The 23,455-nt window shown below is 34.5% G+C and overlaps 1 protein-coding gene across 7 annotated transcripts in view; it reads left to right on the top strand.

The window, feature by feature from the left end:
- Positions 1–23,455, top strand: part of LOC102426990 (ankyrin repeat and KH domain-containing protein 1) — a 121,423-nt gene that overhangs the window by 83,729 nt on the left and 14,239 nt on the right. For all 7 annotated transcript variants that reach the window (XM_023752075.1, XM_014453824.2, XM_023752074.1 and 4 more), the window contains 15 exons: positions 1,847–2,605; positions 7,925–8,070; positions 8,229–8,340; positions 9,001–9,146; positions 9,440–9,582; positions 10,002–10,215; positions 11,945–12,120; positions 12,332–12,494; positions 14,388–14,483; positions 15,165–15,281; positions 17,027–17,201; positions 18,232–18,688; positions 19,566–19,712; positions 21,331–21,480; positions 21,641–23,250. In XM_023752075.1, coding sequence (XP_023607843.1) covers positions 1,847–2,605; positions 7,925–8,070; positions 8,229–8,340; positions 9,001–9,146; positions 9,440–9,582; positions 10,002–10,215; positions 11,945–12,120; positions 12,332–12,494; positions 14,388–14,483; positions 15,165–15,281; positions 17,027–17,201; positions 18,232–18,688; positions 19,566–19,712; positions 21,331–21,480; positions 21,641–23,250 — 4,611 coding nt within the window. The remainder of the gene's footprint in view (positions 1–1,846; positions 2,606–7,924; positions 8,071–8,228; positions 8,341–9,000; positions 9,147–9,439; positions 9,583–10,001; positions 10,216–11,944; positions 12,121–12,331; positions 12,495–14,387; positions 14,484–15,164; positions 15,282–17,026; positions 17,202–18,231; positions 18,689–19,565; positions 19,713–21,330; positions 21,481–21,640; positions 23,251–23,455) is intronic.

Here is a 23,455-nt window from a genome sequence, read left to right as displayed (position 1 = left end):
ACAAATGCTATAAAGTTCACTCATTTTAAATGTAAAATGCAGTGAGTTTTAATAAATTTACAGAGTTGTGCAGCCATCACCACCATCTATTTTAGCATATTTCCATTACTCCAAAAAGATCTCTCATGACTGCCTGTGATCAGTCTCCATTCTCACCACCATAACCTCAGACAACAACCACTAATTTCCTTTCTGTCTCTATAGAATTGATATAAATGGAATTACACAATATATGATCTTTTGTGTCTGTCTTCTTTCACTTACCACAGTGATTTTCAACCTTTTTCATCTTGTGACACACATAAACTAATTGCTAAAACTCTGCAGTACATCAAAAAATATTTTTGCCAACCTGACAAAAAAACAGGTATACTTTTGATTCATTCACACCAGATGGCTATTATTGTGTTGCTGTTGTTTTTTTATTTTATTTGACAATTTAAGGGAAAAGAGGTCAGTGCGCCTGACTAAAGAGTCAGGTATTGCATGTTTTTAAAATTCTTGTGGTGGCACACTAGTTGAAAATCACTGACTTAGCATATTTTCAAAGTTCATCCATGTTGTAGAATATATCAGTAGTTTGTTCTTTTTTATTACTGAACTAGAGGCCCAGTGCACGGATTCATGCACCAGTGGGGTCCTTTGGCCTAGCCTGTGGGCATTGGGCAAAACCAGCTCTTCAACATCCCTTGAGGGGTCCCAGATTGCGAGAGGGCACAGGCCAGGCTGAGGGACCCCACTGGTGCACAATCGGGGCTGAGGAGGGACCACAAGAGGGCTCTAGGGTGTGTCTGGCCCATCTTGCCAAGTCCCGATCTGCTGGACCCTAGCAGCAAGCTAACCTGCCAGTCGGAGCGTCTGCCTCCTGGTGGTCAGTGCACATCATAGTGACTGGTTGAACGGTTGGTGGGACAATTAGCATATTAGGTTTTTATATATATATAGTCCCAGTTCTTCCTAAATAAGAGGATTAAGCCTTGAATTAAAGCAGTAATTACATGTATCCTCCACTCTATGTCCAGATGTTAGGATTATTAATATTGATAATTATTTTGTCATGAGAGGAGAAACTTAATTTAAGTGTGATTCAGAAACCTTAAAATAATGTACATTTACTTTATTTTTAAATACATTGTCAATATGAGTACTCTTATATGGGAAATCTGATTTTCCTCCTAGGTAACATCATTTTTCTCTGATAGATGCTTACATTAAGAGTTTATGTAAACTCAGAAAAAATTGCTCTTTTAATATTAGTGTTCATGTACAAAAGTATTAAAGATGATGGAAAATTTTAGAAGTATGTATCTTGAAAAAACTGATTTCACGTTATATTTTGATATATTAAGAGAAGCATTTTGGCAATTTGAAAAACACTACTTTCATCTACAAGTTATAGTTTCTTGTAGTAATCTTTGCTTGCACAGTTAATATTGTGCAAAGAACAATTGAGCAGTTAAGCTAATATTAATGGTATCTTAACACTATTTTGATAATGCTTTAGATTTGATATTCTTTAAGAAGTCTAGTCAAATAAGCAGAATTTTGATATTCTTTTCCTCTTTGATTTGATTTTCATCCTGTCCTGTCTTAATTTCCAAAATCCTCCTGTTCTAAAGATTAAACTTTTTATTAAAAATTTCATTTTTTAATTGGCAACATCCTAGTTTGTGCTGTTAAATAGATGAGTGTAGTCTTTACCTACCACTGTGTGAATCTTTAAACATTCATTCTACAGCATTAGTTATAAGGGTTTGGGGAGGGAGGTCCATGTGTGTGGGAGGGGGAGCTGATTTTTTTTTTTTTTTTAGCATGGCACTTTTTCAAACATTTTTCATGTGCTTAGGTACATCCAAGCAGAAGTCCAGTTCCCTGCAGGTAGCAGATCAGGACGTACTGCCACCTTTTCACCCATACCAGCCTTTGGAGTGCATAGTAGAGGAGACTGAAGGCAAGCTGAATGAACTGGGACAAAGAATTAGCGCTATTGAAAAAGCACAGCTTAAGTCATTGGAGTTAATTCAAGGTGAACCTCTGAACAAAGATAAGATAGAAGAACTTAAAAAGAACAGAGAAGAGCAAGTCCAGAAGAAGAAGAAAATACTGAAAGAGCTGCAGAAAGTGGAAAGGCAGTTGCAGATGAAAACACAGCAACAATTTACCAAAGAATACTTGGAAACCAAAGGTCAGAAAGACACAGTATCTCTACACCAGCAGTGCTCTCATAGAGGAGTCTTCCCAGAAGGGGAAGGAGATGGTAGTCTTCTAGAGGATCACTTTTCAGAGTTACCTCAGGTTGACACAATCTTATTTAAAGATAATGATGTTGATGATGAGCAACAGTCTCCACCATCGGCAGAACAAATTGATTTTGTCCCAGTCCAGCCTTTATCATCTCCACAGTGTAACTTTTCCAGTGACTTAGGTTCTAATGGGACAAATTCTCTTGAACTTCACAAAATATCAGGTAATCATCAGATTATAGGACAGCCTCAGATTGCTATTACTGGACATGATCAGGGGCTGTTAGTTCAAGAACCAGATGGACTAATGGTTGCAACTCCAGCCCAGACGCTTACCGACACTCTTGATGACCTGATAGCAGGTGGGTTAAGAAATATATCTGTAATAATTTTTCTTTAATCTGTGTGCTCAACTTCTTTACACAACCCTCCAAAAACACCAACTTTGTACTTTTATGTTTTAGAATGATCTTTGTAAAATTATTTCCTGAGGTGTTTTGGAAGTGATTTTAATTAAGCTCTAACACACAAAAGTGTGTTTGCCCCTCTTCTTTTTGTTACTTACAAAGGCAAAGAAATAAAACTGCCATGATCCTTTACTTTAGACCTTTGGTGTCAAAACCACCCTGTGTTGTGTCTTGGTTAGGAGATCTCAAAATAGAATTCCTTTGTAGGCTTTAGAGATATTCACAAAAGATTATACATTAAATTTTCCTGCTAGTGATTTTTATGTTTGGAAATCAGAATTCTAAATCACATTGTTTTTTCTTTATTTATAATTTTATTAGATCAATTTAAATATTTATAATTGAAAGGGATGTTCAGAGAAAACTATAAACATTCCATGTTGATACAGTATTTGTGGTTAGAGTATTTAAAGTTAGAAATTATTGTCAACTTGATGATGATTTGGAGATTGGGATTTTTATATTAACTGTCTTGATGAAAGCACACAGACAGACATAATACACACACACAAAATAAAAAATAAAAAAGGACCTGGTAACCTTAAAGTATGTTTCTTTTCTTTTCTTTTTTTTGTGGAAAATTACAACTAGATATGAAATGAGGTACACAAGTTTACTTTCCCTTTCATTGTCCTTGCAGCAGTGGGAAAACAGTGCAATTAATCATTTACCTTCCTAAAGATGGCTGGTGAAAGTATCACCTCCATGAGAGCCCAGTTCAGAAATGCAGCCAGAATGGCTGTTGACAGTGGATGAAGACCAAGAACTAAGATGTAGCTGGAGTGATATTCAAAGGCAGGCCAGTCCTCTGTCTCGATTGCAAAATTTTTTTCCTTAACTGTTGTCTGTTTCCTCTTGTCATATTCTCCTTCCCTCCTCCCATCCCAATTATGCTATCCCAGTTTTATTCTTTTGTGAGTCTTTAGTCTTCCTAATCTTTACTGAATCTTTAAAAATGTGGAATAAGATTACTTAAATCAGGAATTTTGGGGGGCGTGTGTATGACTTTCAGTGGTTATAGAATTGTAATATAGCCTGTGAGGCTCCTCTAATATGGAATATAGGTACCACTGTGCAGAGGAGGAATATCTTAGTTTTTGTAAAGAAAATAAAAATGCTGGGAAATGTTTTAAGGAGTTAGATTATTTAATTTAGGTTTTTATATCTTAAGCCCACAGCCACTTAACTCAAATTAACTTTGTGTCATTAGCATTGAGAGTTGTTATAAATTATAAATAAACTCAGAGTTTATTTATAGCTCTTATTTCTAATCTGGGTAAAAGTATATATTGGAGTGTGAAGTATGATTATGAATAATAATAATAAAACTAGTGATCCTGGAATAACATTTTTAAGGTTCTATAAATAGCAATGTAATGTTCCTAATTAAATACTCAATTTACATCATGAAACCCACATTACTGATCGATCTAGTATTGTTGTAACTTAGGACCTGTTTGGTTGTTGTTTTTAAAGACTGTAGAAACAGCTCTAAAAGTAAACTTGTAGATTTGAACTTTATGGTAGTAAATGGATGGTCGGATAGTTTTGTAGGGGAGGTTAAATTTTATTTCACCAAAGTATTTGTTAAATTGAAGTGGTCTTTTACAAAGTTAACATAAAACTTCAAAAAGCTGATTTAGAAAACATCTTTTAATGATATGTAATGTTAATAGGAACTAATAAAATTTAATTTCTGTTAGACATTAATATCTAGTGATAGTTGGTCTACCATATTATGTAATATTATTTTATTAATAAACCTTAACTTGTAAATCAGCCAATAAATATAAAAATTATGTTCATATAAAAAATTTCCATTAAGCCCAGGTTTCTCTTAATTTTTTTAATTGAAGGTTAAAGAAATTAGACAAGGATGAATGGTGAATACCTAATTCTACAAGTGTATGATACATTGAAATTGGTAGGATTATATGTGAGACCAAAGATGTGATTAATTTTACCTAAATTAAATCTAGTTCTCAAGCCTTGTATTTAATAAAGGAGAGAATACTGTACATCTTGCAATTATACTTTAGAAAATATTCATTTATAATAGCAATAAATTTACTCTTTAAATATAGGAGTATTTTTTCTTTAATGCTGTTTTATTCTCAAAATTTATCATGATGAGTTGGTAGATACATAATTTATTAATGTCACAACTTGATTAGCTGACTAACTTAGTCTTTTAGTATATAGTCTTATTTGTGTCATACTTGATTTAGTCCCAGACAAAATGTATGTAAAATCTTGATTGGGAGCATGGTTCTTCAAGTCCTTTTCTTCTGAAAGTATTGGACTTTTACAGTTTATCATAATAACAAATGATTCTCATGTCCAGACATCAGTTTTACATGATTCAAATATCTAGAACTGAGGTCTGGAAATTCAAAGCAATTTAAAGAATTCAAAATAGCTTTGACCATTGAGCAGTTTTAGAAACATTAGTAAAAATTTCATTATGAATATATAAAAAACATTGGCTAAAAATTCACTAATATCTGTTCAATTTATTGAGGACTTACCATGCACTTAGCTCTGTGCTAAATGCTTATGTACATTATCTTGTGAGCTATTTATAGTAATCCTATAAAATACTTTTCCCACCTGTTTTTCTTTTAAAAAAACTGAGGCTTATGGAAATTAAGTTGCTAGTAAGTAACAAGAGTCAAAAGTCAGTTCAGCCAGGTTTAAGAACCACAGATGTAATTATGCTTGCATCTGATTCAACTTGAAGTTCTCAATTGATCTTAAAGATATTATTTTCTCAAAACTTCTAAATTCTATTAAATAACATTTTCTTATTTTATATTAAGATTTGATGTGCATATAAGGTCTAATGTATTTTTGTGACTTTAGCACATTGTTATTGCTATTGGCATGTTAATAGGCTCTTTACAACAAATTCCAATTCAAAAGTGTTTTACTTTAAATAATACTGTGGTAGTCAATGTGGCTTAAGAATAAAAGAATAATTAGGAAACTCTTATTTTTTAGGGCACTTACAATAAAATGCCTTTAAATAATAATTTCCTCTAATAGATGTTAATATTTTATTTATAGATTTTTATTTATTTATATGAAACTAATAGTTATTATTAAATTAAACAATTTATAGTGATTTAATTTATTAAAACCTTACAACATAGCTTATGTAAACCTAGTATCTGAGGTTTTTATATAGCATCTTCCATATTGCCTACAAAACTGTCTTAAATTTTATAAAGAATTAGGTAGAATATTATCCTTAGTTCTTTTATCACCTTTTTAGGATAGTGCATAAATTTAATTTGAATTATGTGACTTTTGTGATAGTAATTATAGTCATTTTCAGAGACATTTTATTCAGAGGTAGGAAACAATTTAGGATTTATGAAAATGTTATAGTCTTGGTGTAAATTTATCTTAATAAAACCTTTATTCCACATGTACCTTTAAATCTTTGCTACTTTCTAGTTTTATCTTTACAACTTTTGTATGTAATTAATCCTATTAAAGTCACTTCTATGAAATGTTGCTGATTGTCATTATTGCAAGGTAGAAAAAATGTTTCTAGAATAATGTTGTAGAAAATGTACAATAGTTGGTGTGACAACACATTTTTTGTCATAGTTTTTAAATGCACAAAAGTATTTTTTTAAAGTCAACTCTGTAAAGAAGTCTTTTTATAACATCACCTTCTGGCACAGCACTCTAGTCAAATGTTTAAAATTTTTTAAATGTCTGTTTTTCATATAACAAGAGGTAACATGAATAAATAAAATTAATAATGATTAAAAAGTACTTCTTCAATAAGGTGTATGTTAATAATTATGAGACCAGTGTAAAAATTTTATTATAAAGGTGCTATGTATCATCTTTAGGATCTTGCTTACTAGAGCTATTTTCCAAATATATCAACTGTTTTGAGGAGGAATAACAAATATCTGCTTTTATTTCATTAAATGATAAAAATTTTTAAACTTTTTTTCATTTGCATGTTCTTGTAGGTGAAACAAATATATATAATAATTGTTCCTATTTGTAAATGGATAGTTTAAATTATGAATACTTATGTGGTGACAATCTGCAGAAATTCATATTGCCAAGATAATTTTATATATATTGATGGGGAGGACAGCTCATATGGAAACATATCTGAACATTTTTAAAATTTGTTATTTTTAAAAGTAGTATCTAAACTGAGTCATTCACACTTGTGAACACCTTAGCAAGTGATTGGGGTCCTATCAAAATTCTGGAGAGAAAATATTCTCTAACATTTGAAATGCTTATAGTTCCCTTTAAGACCTATATGTTTTCTTGACTTTCAGTCTGGGTGATAGAAGTTTGTTTATTGACATTACTGAAGCCTTGTTGTCTTGTTCCGTATTATTAATGATTGTGTGTTTTTCTGAGTTTTTTTCCTTCTTAAGTAGTAATGTTTTTCAAATTAGTGAATAATAGTACTGAAAGTTCTATAAAATATCTGATAATTGAGTACTTACTTTATGCCGAACACTGTGTTAAATGTTTTTATAAATTATCTCACAGACAATTCACAGCACCCCTCTAAGATAGGTCCTATTTCCCTCTCTATGAGGCAAACTTCATCTCTAATGAAATGTAAGAAATATATAGACATAAAGGTATCATTTCAATTAACAAAGTTTCCAAACACCAGATTTTGAGATCTAAAATAAAAGTTCCAATGTTCATTTGAAAAATAGTTTGATTTTCAGACACTGATTCATTGTAGCAAATTTTCAAAGCAAATATTGAATTTAAAAAAATGCTCTCTGCTATTAATGGGATAAATATTCTAACTTGTTCTCCCCTTTTTTGCATTGTTCTCGGGATATTTTATCTAATTGCCTTTTATAAATTAAGAAAGTCTTTACTTTTTTAAAGGAAACTATTTTTCTCTATTAACAATGTAAAAGGCTACCATTTGTTACATTTGCACTCAATAACAGACACTATACTAAGTATTTTACCTGCATTATTCTGAGTATTTCCAACAACCTTATAAGGCAGGTATTGTTATTATTCTCCCCATTTTACACCTAAGGAAAATTGAAACTCCAATAGGTTCATCTGACTCCAAAGCTTAGGATTTAGTTACTACATTATATTACTAATACAGAATTTTATATTTTCTGTATTTTTTTGTATATTATAAATGACTTTACTCTTTTAGTAGAATTCAGCAATATGGATATTGTTTTTCAGCTGTGAGTAGCAGAGTGCCCACTGGTTCAAACAGTTCCTCTCAGACCACAGAATGTCTTACACCTGAACCCTGTTCACAGTCTCCAAGCAATGTGGCTTCCCAGTCATTGCCCCCTGTCTATCCCTCAGTTGACATTGATGCACATGTGAGTATATTGCTTTATTTAAACTTATTTTGCACATTTTTATTTTCTTTGTTTGGAAAGGAAAATTATCATTTTATATTCATTGTGAAAATATTTGCTCTTCAATTGATAACCCCGTTGTAAAAAAACAAAATCTAATTTATTTTTTCCCCTTCTAGACTGAGAGCAATCATGACACAGCATTAACATTAGCTTGTGCAGGTGGCCATGAAGAACTCGTATCTGTACTCATTGCACGAGATGCTAAAATTGAACACAGAGACAAAAAAGGTAAGGAATGTCAGTCAAAAATAAAGTCTGGCCCTGGCCAGTGTGGCTCAGTTGGTTAGAGCATCATCCTATGTACGGTCACGGGTTGGATTCCCAGTTGGGACGTATGTGGGAGGCAACTGATCAATGTGTCTCTCTCATATCAATATTTCTATCTCCCTTCCTCCCTCTCTAAGGTCAATTATAAATAAATAATAAATAATAAATAAATAAATAATGTCTGAGTGTAGTTACATCAAGTTTTTTCACTGTCATTATGTAGTTTCTAGACTGTCTCAGTGAAAAGATGGATAAGCATATTTCAATTTGAAATTCCAGATTTGTTCATCTACAGAGCCTAATTATTCTCCAGAAGTTTGACTATAAATTATCAGTGAAGTACAAGTTTCCTTTCTCCTTAATCCAAAAGTTGAGCATGCAGAGGTTTCAAAGTTCACTATGAGTATAAACTGTAATAGTTATCTTTGACTTAGCATTTCCTTTTTATAGATGTTTATGGATTTTTGTCACAAACAAATTAGAGGTTAGAGCAGTTTTATGTTAAATGCTTATAAGTATCTGCCCTAAAGACTTTCCCTACTAAAATAATCAAGAAATAAAAGCAGTGGCTTAATAAGTAAAAACCACAAATTTGTTTGAGATTTTTATTTTCTGATTTAGGCTTCACACCACTGATCCTGGCGGCAACAGCAGGGCATGTTGGAGTTGTTGAAATCCTTTTGGATAAAGGTGGAGATATAGAAGCACAGTCTGAACGAACTAAGGATACTCCACTTTCATTGGCATGTTCTGGTGGACGTCAGGAGGTGTGTTAATGTTAATTTTCATTTTGTAAATATGTTCCCTTATATTTTAGATATGCCTATGATGAGTGAACCACAATCCTAACACATATGAAATGCAAATGGTTACTCAACAATTGACGAATAGAAAGAGTAACTTTTGATTTCAGTACAATTGGGATTTCAAACCTCTGAATTCCTTGATGTGAAATTGAATCCATTTCCCTAATGCTGATATTTGAATATACAAAGTCTAATTAATGATAAGTTGAGCCCTGGTGTAAACTGGAATTCTCTGTTCACATTTTACTTTGTAGGTGGTAGACTTGTTGCTGGCTCGAGGTGCAAATAAAGAACATAGGAATGTGTCTGATTATACACCACTGAGTCTAGCTGCATCTGGAGGATATGTTAATATCATTAAGATTCTGCTTAATGCTGGGGCAGAAATTAATTCAAGGTATCTATCACCTATCTCGTTTTTTACTCATGATTAATAAGTTACTACTTAGAATAAGTGTCTTCCCCTAAATATTTGGATAGACACCATTTTTAATTAAGATAGTATTAAAGTTACAAGAGCCAACAGTTCTTCCTGTATTGTGCTTATAAATAATCACAGATTATTTCAACTAAGGTGACTATTTTTAAAGAGGTCTCCTTCAGAAAGTACTTGGTTATGTATAGTTGAAAATTTATAACTCTAAATAAGGATTATGTTTTAAATTGTAAGATTTTCCTATTTCTAATTATTAGTCTAAACAAATAAAATCATTCATTGGTTTCTTTTTACTGAAACATTTTCATCCTTTACGTTCTCTATGCTTTTTAAAAAAAACAACAGGTAACATATTTTAATTTTCTAATTTCCCCCCTGAGGACTGGGAGTAAACTAGGTATTTCTCCCCTGATGTTGGCTGCAATGAATGGACATGTTCCTGCAGTGAAATTGTTGCTTGATATGGGTTCAGACATTAACGCCCAAATAGAGACCAATCGGAACACAGCTCTCACCTTGGCCTGTTTTCAAGGTCGAGCAGAAGTAGTGAGTTTGCTTCTGGACCGAAAAGCCAATGTTGAGCATAGAGCAAAGGTAAGCACTTTATAATTTGTCAACTACATCAGATATATTTCTAGTAGAAAAAGAATGGCATTTCAACTCAAATTGATGTACTGTATTAAATTGTCATAACTTAAAACTGATGCCCTAATACAAGATTGGAGAATTGTGCTATACAGTGGTCAGTAACACATTATCACTATTCATGACTTTTATTAAGGACAGTGAAGAAAATAGAATCAGTATTTTTTTCAACCTCAGGTTTGAGTGGTTCTCTTAATCTTCCAATTTGCAGCTTTTGAATGTAGTAATACTATTTTATAGTAAGATATTTTTGAGTAGTAAGATTATTTTATAGAGCCCATTAATGTAGATTTTTAAAGAGGCATGTGCCTTAATAAGGCATGTGCTTACCAGTGGTAAAAACCCCAATCCAAAAAATTACTGCACAGCCCTAGCCAGTGTGGCTCAGTTGGTTGGAGCATCATCCTGTACACCAAAAGGTGGTGGGTTCAATTCCCTGTTGGGGCACATACCCAGGTTGTGAGTTCAATCCCAGATCAGGGTGTGTGTGGGAGGCAACTAATCATAATCAGTGTTTCTCTCTCACATGGATGTTTCTCTCTCTCTCCCTTCCTCTCTCTGAAATCAATTTTTTTAAATTACTGCATAGATTATAAATTTAAGATAGCCAAATTCTGACAATTTTATGACTATTTAGCATTCAGAAAGTAAGAGTATGTCAGTGTTTTGAATTCTTTTTTGGCTTAGAACTATTAAGTACTTAGAACTCTAGAAAAATGTAACTTGTGTAAAATTCTTAATAATCAGACAATTGCCAAGCTGGTAGTCATTTCAAGTTGGAAGGGTTTGAATGAAAATCTCATTTTTTCTCCCTGAATTTCATTAAAACTTTTCATCGCACAAAGAGAAATGAGCCTTTCCTGCTATCCAGTTTATCTTTTATATTACAGATACTCAGTGTGACCCACTTGATTATTAGAAGTCCTAGATGAATCATCTTACTTTAGAAATACTACCAGTAGGAAATATCTTTTGGCAAAAATGTCATGAACAAAAGACATGAATAAAATATATGATATTTCAATCTATTTTACCTAAGTTTGAATAGGATTGAAAGAATTTACCCTGAGGTATTTAGCAAACTGCGTTCTCAGATAAAGTATTATCTAAAGCCGGAACCGGTTTGGCTCAGTGGATGGAGCGTCGGCCTGCGGACTGAAGGGTCCCAGGTTCGATTCCGGTCAAGGGCATGTACCTTGGTTGCGGGCACATCCCCAGTGGGAGGTGTGCAGGAGGCAGCTGATCGATGTTTCTCTCTCATCGATGTTTCTGGCTCTCTATCTCTCTCCCTTCCTCTCTGTAAAAAAATCAATAAAAAATATATTTAAAAAAAAAAAAAAAGTATTATCTAAAAAAGTTTTCCCATTGAACATTGTGCTTTACTTACTTTTTATTCATTTTTAATATCTTTATTTGTTGTGCAGAGAAGTTAAGGTCTCATGCATAAATTTATAACAGTATAGAAGTTATAAAATTGTTTTGTTTGTTTTAATTTAGCATGTGGTCGTATAAGTTAATTCATTCTAGCAATTTTTACTTGCTGTTTAGTGAAATTTAAGATTGTGAATATTGCTTAGCTGTTTTATGAGAGAAAATAACAAATAGAAAACACAAGTCGATTGTTTTAGCCTTATGAAAAGTTATATTAATTTACTTGAATAATTTTTGGTTTAAACAGACTGGTCTTACCCCCTTGATGGAAGCTGCTTCTGGAGGGTATGCCGAGGTTGGGAGAGTTCTCCTTGATAAAGGAGCAGACGTCAATGCCCCCCCTGTGCCTTCCTCAAGAGATACTGCTTTAACAATAGCAGCGGACAAAGGTCACTATAAATTTTGTGAGCTCCTCATTAGTAGGTGGGTAAATTTTTTATTTATATATAGAACTTTCTACTTTCACTTTCCAGAGCCATTAAAGCTAATAAAATTGTTCTACTTTACTGACATTTTAAAGAACAGATTGTTTACATGATATTTTGTAACAGATAAAAGACAAATGGAGAAAAATAGAAAAAGTTTGCCTCTTCTCATAGGAAACAAACTACATTAACATCTTTTGCTTTTATAGAGGAGCCCATATTGATGTTCATAACAAGAAGGGAAACACACCACTTTGGTTGGCATCCAATGGTGGACATTTTGATGTGGTGCAGTTGCTGGTGCAAGCAGGTGCTGATGTGGATGCAGCAGATAACCGGAAAATCACACCTCTTATGTCAGCATTTCGGAAGGTAATTTGATATGGGTGAGGGGGGATAAAATTTAATAATTTTAAATCAATTCTAAGTTAAAACCATATAAGAAAGATAAATTGACCTTGGATAAATGGCTATAAATCTATATACAAATAACTGCTATATTTTCACTTTTTGTGGCCGAATCTAATAGCTATATGGTAGCTCACTACAAGCAACTTTATTAGATTAACTCGTGTCTAGACTAGTTTTGTTATGTCATTGTACATAAAGCATTAGATTTAAGGGCAGTTATTATATGCAGATGGATGTCTTCTCTACCTCAGGAGGGAAAAAAAATGAGTGGACTCTTTAATAAAAACTTATTATACCATATATATATAAAGGCTCACTTATCTGTTATATTTTTAAAAGCCCTCCCATTGCATTTATGATAAACTATAAACGACTTAACATGGCTTACAAAGCCCTGTAGGATATGGCTCATGCCAGCCTCCCCAGACCAGTCATTTATACTCCCCTTCCCCTTGGCTCACTATACTTCAGCAATAAATTTTTAACTGCCTCAGGTCTTTTTCTCACTGGTTTTTTCCCAAAATGTCTTTCCCTTGCATCACCTGACTCACTTCTACTTACCCTTTAGCTCCCATTTTAAATGTTAGAGTTCTTCCGTAACACCCAATCTGAAAAGGTCCCTCTTCTTCTCTTTTATAGTACACTATTATTTTCCTCATCCAAATGTGTAGTTTATATGTTCAAATACATGTTTACTTTTTTAAAAAAAATGTATTTTATTGATTTTTTACAGAGAGGAAGGGAGAGAGACAGAGAGTTAGAAACATCGATGAGAGAGAAACATTGATCAGCTGCCTCCCGCACACTCCCTACTGGGTGCCGGCAACCAAGGTACATGCCCTTGACTGGAATCGAACCCAGGACCCTTGAGTCCGCAGGACAACGCTCTATCCACTGAGTCAAACCAGTCAGGGCTACATGTTTACTTTTTTAATGCCTATCTCCTCAACTAGGCTGGAAGATCCATGAACAATAAGATTCATGACTTTTTCACCACTGTTCATACCCAGTTGTTTAGCACAGTGCCTAACTCATAATAGCTGGTAACTAAATAGCTATTGAATGAGAGTAGTATAAGTTATGTGTCTTAGAAAAATATCTTAAGATATTTTCTAGACTTAATTCTTTTTACAAAATTTTCTTTCCTTTTAATTGAGGTATAATTTATATCCAGTGTAATGCACAAGTCTGAGGTTCATAGTTTAATGCGTTTTGATAAATGCATATGCCCATATAACTCAAACCCCATAAAGATATAAAATATTTCCATCATTCTAGAAAGTTTTATCATGCCTGTGTTCAATTAATTCCCTGCTTTGAAGGCAACCACTTTTCTGTTTTGTGTCACTACCAGACCAATTTTTGAGGATGTCTTAGAACCTTAATAGGAGGGGAAACTATGCAAGTTTGGTTATTTTATAATAGAATTGATTACAAATTATTCAACCTCTGATAATGACAGTTAGGAAGTGTTCTTTCTAGAGTCAAGTTATAGGACTCAGATAAATGTAGGCAATCTACCTTGTTTAGTAAGGTGAGAGCCAAAATAATGCTTTGGAATCTAGAACATCCTCTTTGTTTTTAGGACTAATTTACAAAAACTTTTCTACTTTCCTTGGAAAATAGGCATATTAAACTCAGGAGAAATGTCTTTTGGTCCACCATATATTCCCGAGCATGTTGTACTTATCTTTTCTGTTTATAAACTCAACACTGATTTTATTTTTATAATTTCAATTTGTAATTTAATAAACTATCTTAAAGTATTAATATACCTTTTACTCTTAAGTTTTTAAGCATATGGGGAAAATTTTAAGAGATTTTTTGGTGTGTTTTCTGTTGTACTCTTTACAGGGTCATGTAAAAGTTGTTCAATATTTGGTGAAAGAAGTCAATCAGTTCCCTTCTGATATAGAATGCATGAGATACATAGCAACAATTACAGATAAGGTAGGTTTAATATGCTATTGGAGCACATTTTTGTTTTTTGTGGAATTATGTGCCAAAATGTGCAGTTACGGACCTGTTCTTTTGTCCTCTGTGAGACTAACCACCTCGTCTTTCTATACTTTAGTTTCTCCCTTTGTAAATAGAGAATGGGTATAATACTTCTTTTTTTTTTAATATATTTTATTGATTTTTTACAGAGAGGAAGGGAGAGGGATAGAGTTAGAAACATCGATGAGAGAGAAACATCGATTCAGCTGCCTCCTGTACGCCCCCCACTGGGGATGTGCCCGCAACCCAGGTACATGCTCTTGACCGGAATCGAACCCAGGACCCCTCAGTCCGCAGGCCGACGCTCTATCCGCTGAGCCAAACCAGTTAGGGCTGGGTATAATACTTCTGATAAATGATTCCCTTACTCTTCTGAACCATAATTACAGTGACTGCAGCCAAAATTTATTACTAGACCATTAGCCCAATTTAGAAAGTTTTCTGAGAACATATAAAGTTTTTAGGGAGTAGTTCCTTATTTTAATTAAAGATTGATTTATGACTAGACTCAAAGGATAATTTAATTTATTTATTTGAATTAAGCCCTGGATTTTGGTATGCTAATCAGCTCATTTTATTTGGCCTAGTATGTTATGTGTTCCTTCATTGAAATAATTCCATTTTTCACTATAGGAACTGTTGAAAAAATGTCATCAATGTGTTGAGACAATTGTGAAGGCTAAAGACCAACAGGCTGCGGAAGCAAACAAGAATGCAAGTATTCTTTTAAAGGAACTTGATCTGGAAAAGGTGAGTGGGAAAAATAATTTTCCTTATAAAAATTATTGAAAATCTAAGGTAAATTTGCCACCTATAGACCAATATTTTGAACAAAATATTTTTCAAAGGAAATGATTAGTAGATTGATTTTTAATTTGAACCTATCATTCATAAAAAATATTTTGAACCATATAAGTGAGGTCTAGTTTTCAAGCAGATCACAATTTACCAAATGATACTTACTGCCTAAGTGGTTTTAATATTAGTCTAAGAAAAAATTTAGTAAAACATTGGAAATCATTTGTTTATTATAAGATCTGGGCTATATGTGGTTTATTATATCCTCAAAGACTAAGTGTCAAGTAGCCTAGAATGTGTGGTAAAGTGGAAAAAGTTAAATAAACAAGATCACTTTTCTGAGGCTCAGTTTGTTTACCAGGGAAATGAGGATGTTGTTATTAAATCCAGAATTTATATTAAAAGAACAAACTCCATGATCAAATAGTCATTCTAGGAATGCAAGAGATAGCTTAACCTGAAAATATTTTGTTGATTAAACGAAGAAAAAAGATACAATCATTTTGGGAAATGCCAGAATTTTGACACCAGTTCTTAGTTTAAAATTACAAAATAAAACTTGTAAGCTAAAAACAGAAGGAAAGATTGCTTACAAATCAATGAGAAAAAGAGAACTTGCTCAGAATAAGGAATGATTCACAGAAAAATAAATATAGATGGTCAATAGATGGAGAATGCCTAACTTTATAAATAAAGAAATGCACTATAAAAGAATGATTTAAGTTTTTTTTACCAGACTGTCAAAATTTAAAGGTCTGGTAATAGCTGTTGATGGCAAAAGTATGGAGAAATTAGCACTCTAGTATGATTTATTTATGTATGGTATAAATTAGTATAACTATTAACAGGGGTATTTGACAAATTAATCAATTAAAAAAGTGAATACCCTTATTCTAGCCATTCCACTTATAGAAATTTTATCTAAAATAGATAGACAAATGCTCAAAGATGTGAATGTATATAAGGTCATTCATTGTTGTATTGCTTATAATAGGGGAAAAACTGTAAAACTTAAAGTCTTAATAATTAGGGAATTAAATAAATTTTAGTACTTTCATGATAAACTTGATTACAGTTAAAATAAGAAGGAAAAAAGCTGTCTTCATTTTTAAATAAAGCGAAGTTTGAAGTTAGATGACAGCTAAGGTCCCATCCTAATTTTTATTTTTTTGTAACTACCCAGAGACATACATGGTCAGCAATTCCCTAAATAGCCAATTGGATTTATGGCAACAGAGTGATGAAATGATTTTTAATTGAAAATACAGTCTTTTCTTTCAGTCCTCAGCCCCTTTCTTATTAACATAGGAGATCGGCAAATTTTTTCTATAAAATGCCACATAGTAAATATTTTAGGCTTTGCAGGCCATATGCAAAAATCTGAAACTGCAAAAAATGAAACTATGGATAAGGGGAAGACTACTGTATACTTGATATAGTCCTTTGCCAGATGTATGATTTGAAATTTTTTTTCCTTTTTAAGGGTTGTCTTTTTACTTTCTTGATGGTTCCTTTGAAGCACAAAAACTTTTATTTGTCATGAAGTCCGGTTTATTTATTTTTTCTTTTGTTGCTTTCATAAATGTGTTTTGAAACTGATATTCATGGGAAACTCCTCATATCATAAACAGAAATATCATTTCATTCTTGATTTTAAATTATTGCTTTGTTGATAATATGATACATCTTTATTTCAGTCAAGAGAGGAGAGCAGAAAGCAGGCTCTTGCAGCTAAAAGAGAGAAAAGAAAAGAAAAGAGAAAAAAGAAAAAAGAGGAGCAGAAAAGGAAGCAGGAAGAAGATGAAGAAAACAAACCTAAGGAGAATTCAGAACTACCAGAGGATGAAGATGAAGAGGAAAATGATGAAGATGGTGAGAACTGACCCATCAAATTAGTGATAAAATTCTCCTGTTTAGCGACTTCATTTTGAATGCCTTTGATGTAATTAATCTAGTTAAATATTCAATTACTTTGTTAATCTAAAATTGACAATTGACTCGTAGTAAATATTTCCAAACATTTTACATTGTAAAGTGATATAGAGAAATAGAAGGGGGGGGGGGGAGACAAACATATAAATTGAGGCAGTTCAATTGTAATTTAAGTCTCCCTGTAAAACATTGTGTATGTCCTAAAAACAATACAGTGAAAGAGGTATGCCAGGTTCCTCTCTGCTCTCTACTCCCCCGCCCACCCCTGTTGGAAAATGGGAGAGGTCTGTTTCCTCAATAAATTTTTAGCTAAGGTTCAGGCACAAAGCTCTACAGCACTAGGGTTTTATTATTCTCAAAGAGCTATTTATTATACAGTGCTTGTAGTAAGCAAATAATCTTGCTATATTTGAATTCTAATTCTAAAATCCTATTTGAAATTTTTTCTAAATTCAAACTATATTGTGATTTTTGGTTAGTTCATGAGACTAACATTTCAGATCTTAAAAGTGTTAACTGTATGAATGTTTTATACCAGTTTAGACATCAAAGTAAGATATAGTATATTTGTTCTAACAACAGTAAAGATTTCTTTTTTGTTTGTTTTGTTAATCCTCACCTGAGGAAATTTTTGCATTGATTTTTAGAGAGAGTGGAAGGGAGAGGGAGAGACAGAGAGAGACACATCAATTGGTTGCCTCCTGCACACACCCTGACCCAGGCCAGGGATCGAGCCTGCAACTGATGTACGTGTCCTTGACTGGAATCAAACCCAAGACCCTTAAGTCCTTGGGCTAACACTCTAACCACTGAGCAAGGGCAAGATTTCTTTATTTACTAGTAAATATAGGTATAAGGAAAATATGAGTAAAGGACTAACTTATTATGAAATGTTACAGGTATATATGTAATAATTTATTTTGACTTCTGTGGCTCTCAATGTGATCTTTATCCTTTTTGATAATTTCAGTGGAGCAAGAAGTTCCCATAGAGCCTCCTAGTGCAACCACCACCACCACAATTGGAATCTCTGCAACATCTGCAACATTCACAAACGCGTTTGGGAAAAAAAGGGCTAATGTGGTGACAACCCCCAGCACCAATAGGAAAAATAAGAAGAACAAAACAAAAGAGACCCCTCCCACTGCACCTTTAATATTACCAGAACAACATATATCCTTAACACAGCAAAAGGCAGACAAAAATAAAATAAATGGAGAACCCAGAGGTGGTGGTGCAGGAGGGAACAGTGATTCAGATAACTTGGACAGCACAGATTGCAACAGTGAGAGTAGCAGTGGTGGGAAAAGCCAAGAATTAAACTTCAGTATGGATGTGAATTCCTCTGGTGATAGGAGATACGCCTCACTGCTACTCCATTCCCAAGAAGAAAAAATAAGTACTGCCACTTCTAAAACTCAAACACGGTAAATTTTTCTAATATGTTAACTCGACATCCACCTGTTGTTGTTTTTCCATGCTTGGCACAATAAGTTGAGGTTTATTCTTCAAGCACAAGTTGTGTTAACAGTTTAAATCCATCTCATTATCTGTCTTCAGTATTCAAAAGTGAAATTTATCAATGTCCTAATGTGCTAATTATAAAATGAGATTATTAAAAATTTTTATGATTTCATTTTGAAGTTGAAAATATTAGCAATATCTTGATTTTCACTATGTCACTTTTATTGATTACTAGAGGCCCAGTGCATGAAATTTGTGCGGGGGGGCGGAGGGCTCGGTCTGGCTTGCACCCTCTCGCAGTCCAGGACTTCTTGGGGGATGTCCGCCTGCTGGCTTAGGCCCAATCCCCTGACGGCAGTCAGACATCCCTCTCGCAGTCCGAGACCCCTTGCTCCTTACCACCCACCTGCAGCGGAGGCAGGAGAGGCTCCCACCACCGCCGCTGTGCTTGCCAGCCGTGAGCCTGGCTTCTGGCTGAGCGGCTCTCCCTCTGTGGGAGCATACTGACCACCAGGGGGCAGCTCCTGCGTTGAGCATCTTCCCCCTGGTGGTCAGTGCACACCATAGCGACCAGTCATTCCTCTGATCATTCCTCCATTCGGTTGATTTGCATATTAGGGTTTTATTATATAGGATAGTACAACTTTTGACTTCCGAATCCATTTTTATACTAAAATAGATGTTGGACTCTTTGTCCTATTTCTATTTTTCTGAATTGTTGATAATTTGATGTGCCAAATTTTAATTCAAGTATTTCAGCATAATGTTGTCCATAATAATCTCTTGATTTTCTAACTTAAAATTGATCTTTTATTGGATTTGCTATTTCTCTCTTCTCAGACCTGAAGGTGAAGTGAATTCTAGTTCCTTATCAACAAGCTATAAGTCAGTGTCATTGCCATTAAACTCTCCAAACATAAAGCTGAATCTGACCAGCCCTAAAAGGGGGCAAAAAAGAGAAGAAGGGTGGAAAGAAGTTGTACGAAGGTAAGAAGAATTAGTCTTATCTTTTTAACTTACATAGACCAATTAATTAATGAATAATTTGAATGTAGTTATTATTTTAAACTGTAGGCCAGGGGTCCTCAAATTTTTTAAACAGGGGGCCAGTTCACTGTCCCTCAGACCGTTGGAGGGCCGAACTATAGTTTAAAAAAAAACTATGAACAAATTCCTATGCACACTGCACATATCTTATTTTGAAGTAAAAAAACAAAACGGGAACAAATACAATATTTGTATTTGCATGTGGCCCGTGGGCCGTAGTTTGAGGACCCCTGCTGTAGGTTAAAGCAAAATTAGAAGTAATGTATAAATTTTGCATGCATATTTTATAGGAAACAACAAACATTGGATTTAGAATAACAAAAAATATTAAAACAAAAATTTTTTAAAAACATAAGATTTAGTTTACAAAATGGCCACAAGTTTCTTCTTAAAGGGAAGATTCTATACTTGACAGCAAATCACAATGTTATTAGGGTTATGGTGTTTGTTTAATGGTCCCATTTTGATTCAGACATCAAGCTTATCTATTTATAACGTTTAAATAAAGTTAGACTTGGCTAGAGAGCATATTCTGAAAAACTGATTAGCTGCTTTTAATGCAATTAGATCATCATAAAAAGGGGGAAAGGAGCCTATAAAATTAAAACTAACTTCCTTCTCAAAAAAAGAAAAACACCCACACTCCTGCAGCTAACCCTGATAACTACCTTCACACTGCATTATACTTAAGCCATGATGGCGAAATGAATAAGAGCAGCGAGAGGTCACTGCTTTTAAATGTCATACACAATCCAGATGATACTTCTAGCCTCTGTTCACACTTTACAACCGGTAATCAGGACAGACATAGATTTGCAGGTGTGCATTTAATCACCAAACGACTGAAGTTTCTGGGCTTTTATTCTGTAATATTTCCAAGATTTTGTGTCCATAAATGCAAACAAAAAAGGAAGAAGTCTTGTCAAAACGGGAGACAGGATGCACACTTGATCAGATAGATTTAAGTATTATTCATGGCATATAGCCTACTCCATGCTCTAGCTTTCAAAATATCTAAATATATTCTTCCCAACTTGTCTACATTAAAATAATAATTTTTTATTATTTAGGAGCTGCTATTTGGGTATTCTTCTGGAAGGAAGGTTCAAGTTTAAAGGTCCCTCCCTCAAAGGAGGAATTCTAGGGTCTACAATGACCACCTGAAAATAATGGGTGTTATTCTCATCTGGTTGTGCCAGCAAACACTGGGTTTCTTTGACAATCCTGCAGGACCATCGGGCCATCTTGTCAGATCCCATTATCAGCCTCTAGTCTTCTCTCTGGCAACCAATCACCTCACACACAAGTGGAAGTCCCAGGCTCCACTTGTGAATTGCTTTTTATGTAGTTCAAATCTGAGGCTTTCTTCTTTATTGCTAAGTATAACTTGTTGATATTGATAAGCTAGCCACTGTTTTTCAGTATGAAATTTAACAATATGGTATGCATTATTTTAATTTAGAAAGAGTCAATACGTATAGTCACTGCAGTTTGGCTTACGTGTGATATTTCAGGCAAATTTGAACGCTTAAGCTCATGTGTAGTCTTCGTTTTTTAGGTCAAAGAAATTATCTGTTCCAGCTTCAGTGGTTTCCAGGATAATGGGAAGAGGAGGGTGCAACATCACCGCAATACAAGATGTTACTGGTGCCCATATTGATGTGGATAAGCAAAAAGATAAGAATGGCGAGAGAATGATCACAATAAGGTAACTGTAGAAAATGTATATTGCTAGTTCTGTGTAGAAATTAAATTTTATTAGAAGCATACTTTTGTTAGTTATAGTAGAATAAAGAATTTTCTTTCATGGCAAAGATTACCTGTTGTTGTTTTTTATGTTATTTATCTTGTTTTTGTTTTTTCCCCAGGGGTGGTACAGAATCAACAAGATATGCAGTTCAACTTATCAATGCACTTATTCAAGATCCTGCTAAGGAACTGGAAGACTTGATTCCTAAAAATCATATCAGAACACCTACCAGCACCAAGTCCATCCATGCAAACTTCTCGTCTGGAGTAGGCACCACAGCAGCTTCCAGTAAAAATGCATTTCCCTTAGGTGCTCCAACTCTTGTAACTTCACAGGCAACAACATTATCTACGTTCCAGGCCACTAATAAACTTAACAAGAACGTTCCAACAAATGTACGTTCTTCTTTCCCAGTTTCTCTACCCTTAGCCTATCCCCATCCTCATTTTGCTCTCCTGGCTGCTCAGACTATGCAACAGATTCGGCATCCTCGCTTACCCATGGCCCAGTTTGGAGGAACCTTTTCACCCTCTCCTAACACTTGGGGACCATTCCCAGTGAGACCTGTGAATCCTGGCAACGCAAATAGCTCTCCCAAGCATAATTCTACAAGCCGTCTACCTAACCAGAATGGTACTGTTTTACCCTCTGAGTCTGCTGGACTAGCCACTGCCAGTTGTCCTATCACTGTCCCTTCTGTAGTTGCTGCCAGTCAGCAACTGTGCGTGACTAACACCCGGACTCCTTCGTCAGTCAGAAAGCAGTTGTTTGCCTGTGTGCCTAAGACAAGTCCTCCAGCAACAGTGATTTCTTCTGTGACAAGCACTTGTAGTTCCCTGCCTTCAGTCTCTTCTGCGCCGATCACTAGTGGACAAGTTCCCACCACATTTCTATCTACAAGTGCTCCTCAAGCACAACTTTCTTCACAAAAGATGGAGTCTTTCTCTGCCATGCCATCCCCAAAAGAAAAAGTGTCCACACAGGACCAACCCACGGCAAACCTGTGTACGCCATCTTCAACTGCAAATAGCTGTAATAGCTCTGCCAGTAACACGCCAGGAGCTCCAGAAACTCACCCATCCAACAGTCCCACTCCTTCTAACAACACACAGGAGGAGGCCCAGTCATCCAGTGTGTCTGAATTAAGTCCTATGTCAATGCCATTTGCATCTAATTCAGAACCTACTCCATTGACTTTGGCATCACCAAGATTGGTTGCTGCTGATAATCAGGATAACAATAATTTACCTCAATTAGCTGTACCAGCACCTCGAGTTTCTCATCGAATGCAGCCCAGAGGTTCTTTTTACTCAGTGGTTCCAAATGCTACTCTACACCAGGATCCCCAGTCTATTTTTGTTACAAATCCAGTTCCTTTAACACCACCTCAAGGCCCACCAGCTGCAGTGCAGCTTTCTTCAGCCATGAACATTATGAATGGTTCTCAGATGCACATTAACCCAGCAAATAAATCGTTGCCGCCGACTTTTGGCCCAGCCACACTTTTCAATCACTTCAGTAGTCTTTTTGATAGTAGTCAGGTGCCAGCTAACCAGGGATGGGGAGATGCTCCACTATCCTCACGAGTTGCTGCAGATGCCTCTTTCACTGTTCAGTCAGCGTTCCTAAATAACTCTGTACTTGGACACTTGGAAAATGTGCACCCTGACAACTCCAAGGCACCTGGCTTCAGACCACCTTCCCAGCGAGTTTCTACTAGCCCAGCTGGTAAGTTATTATAACTATCACTGCAGCTCAGGTTGGGGCTCTAACAGCATATTCTAATATTCTAAAATAATAATAAAGAGTTTATTTTGTACATAATATTGCATAATCTTAAAGAAATGAGAATGTGTCATAAATAGTAAAGACCCTTTAATGATTGCTGATTAGGCAAAAAAGTAGCTGTAAGTCAATCACTCACATATGACGA

This window comes from Myotis lucifugus, unplaced genomic scaffold, assembly GCF_000147115.1.
Source record: "Myotis lucifugus unplaced genomic scaffold, Myoluc2.0 scaffold_28, whole genome shotgun sequence".
NCBI lineage: Eukaryota > Metazoa > Chordata > Mammalia > Chiroptera > Vespertilionidae > Myotis > Myotis lucifugus.
Note: the sequence above shows the minus strand (reverse complement) of the source record. Positions and strands in the feature narration are given on the sequence as shown.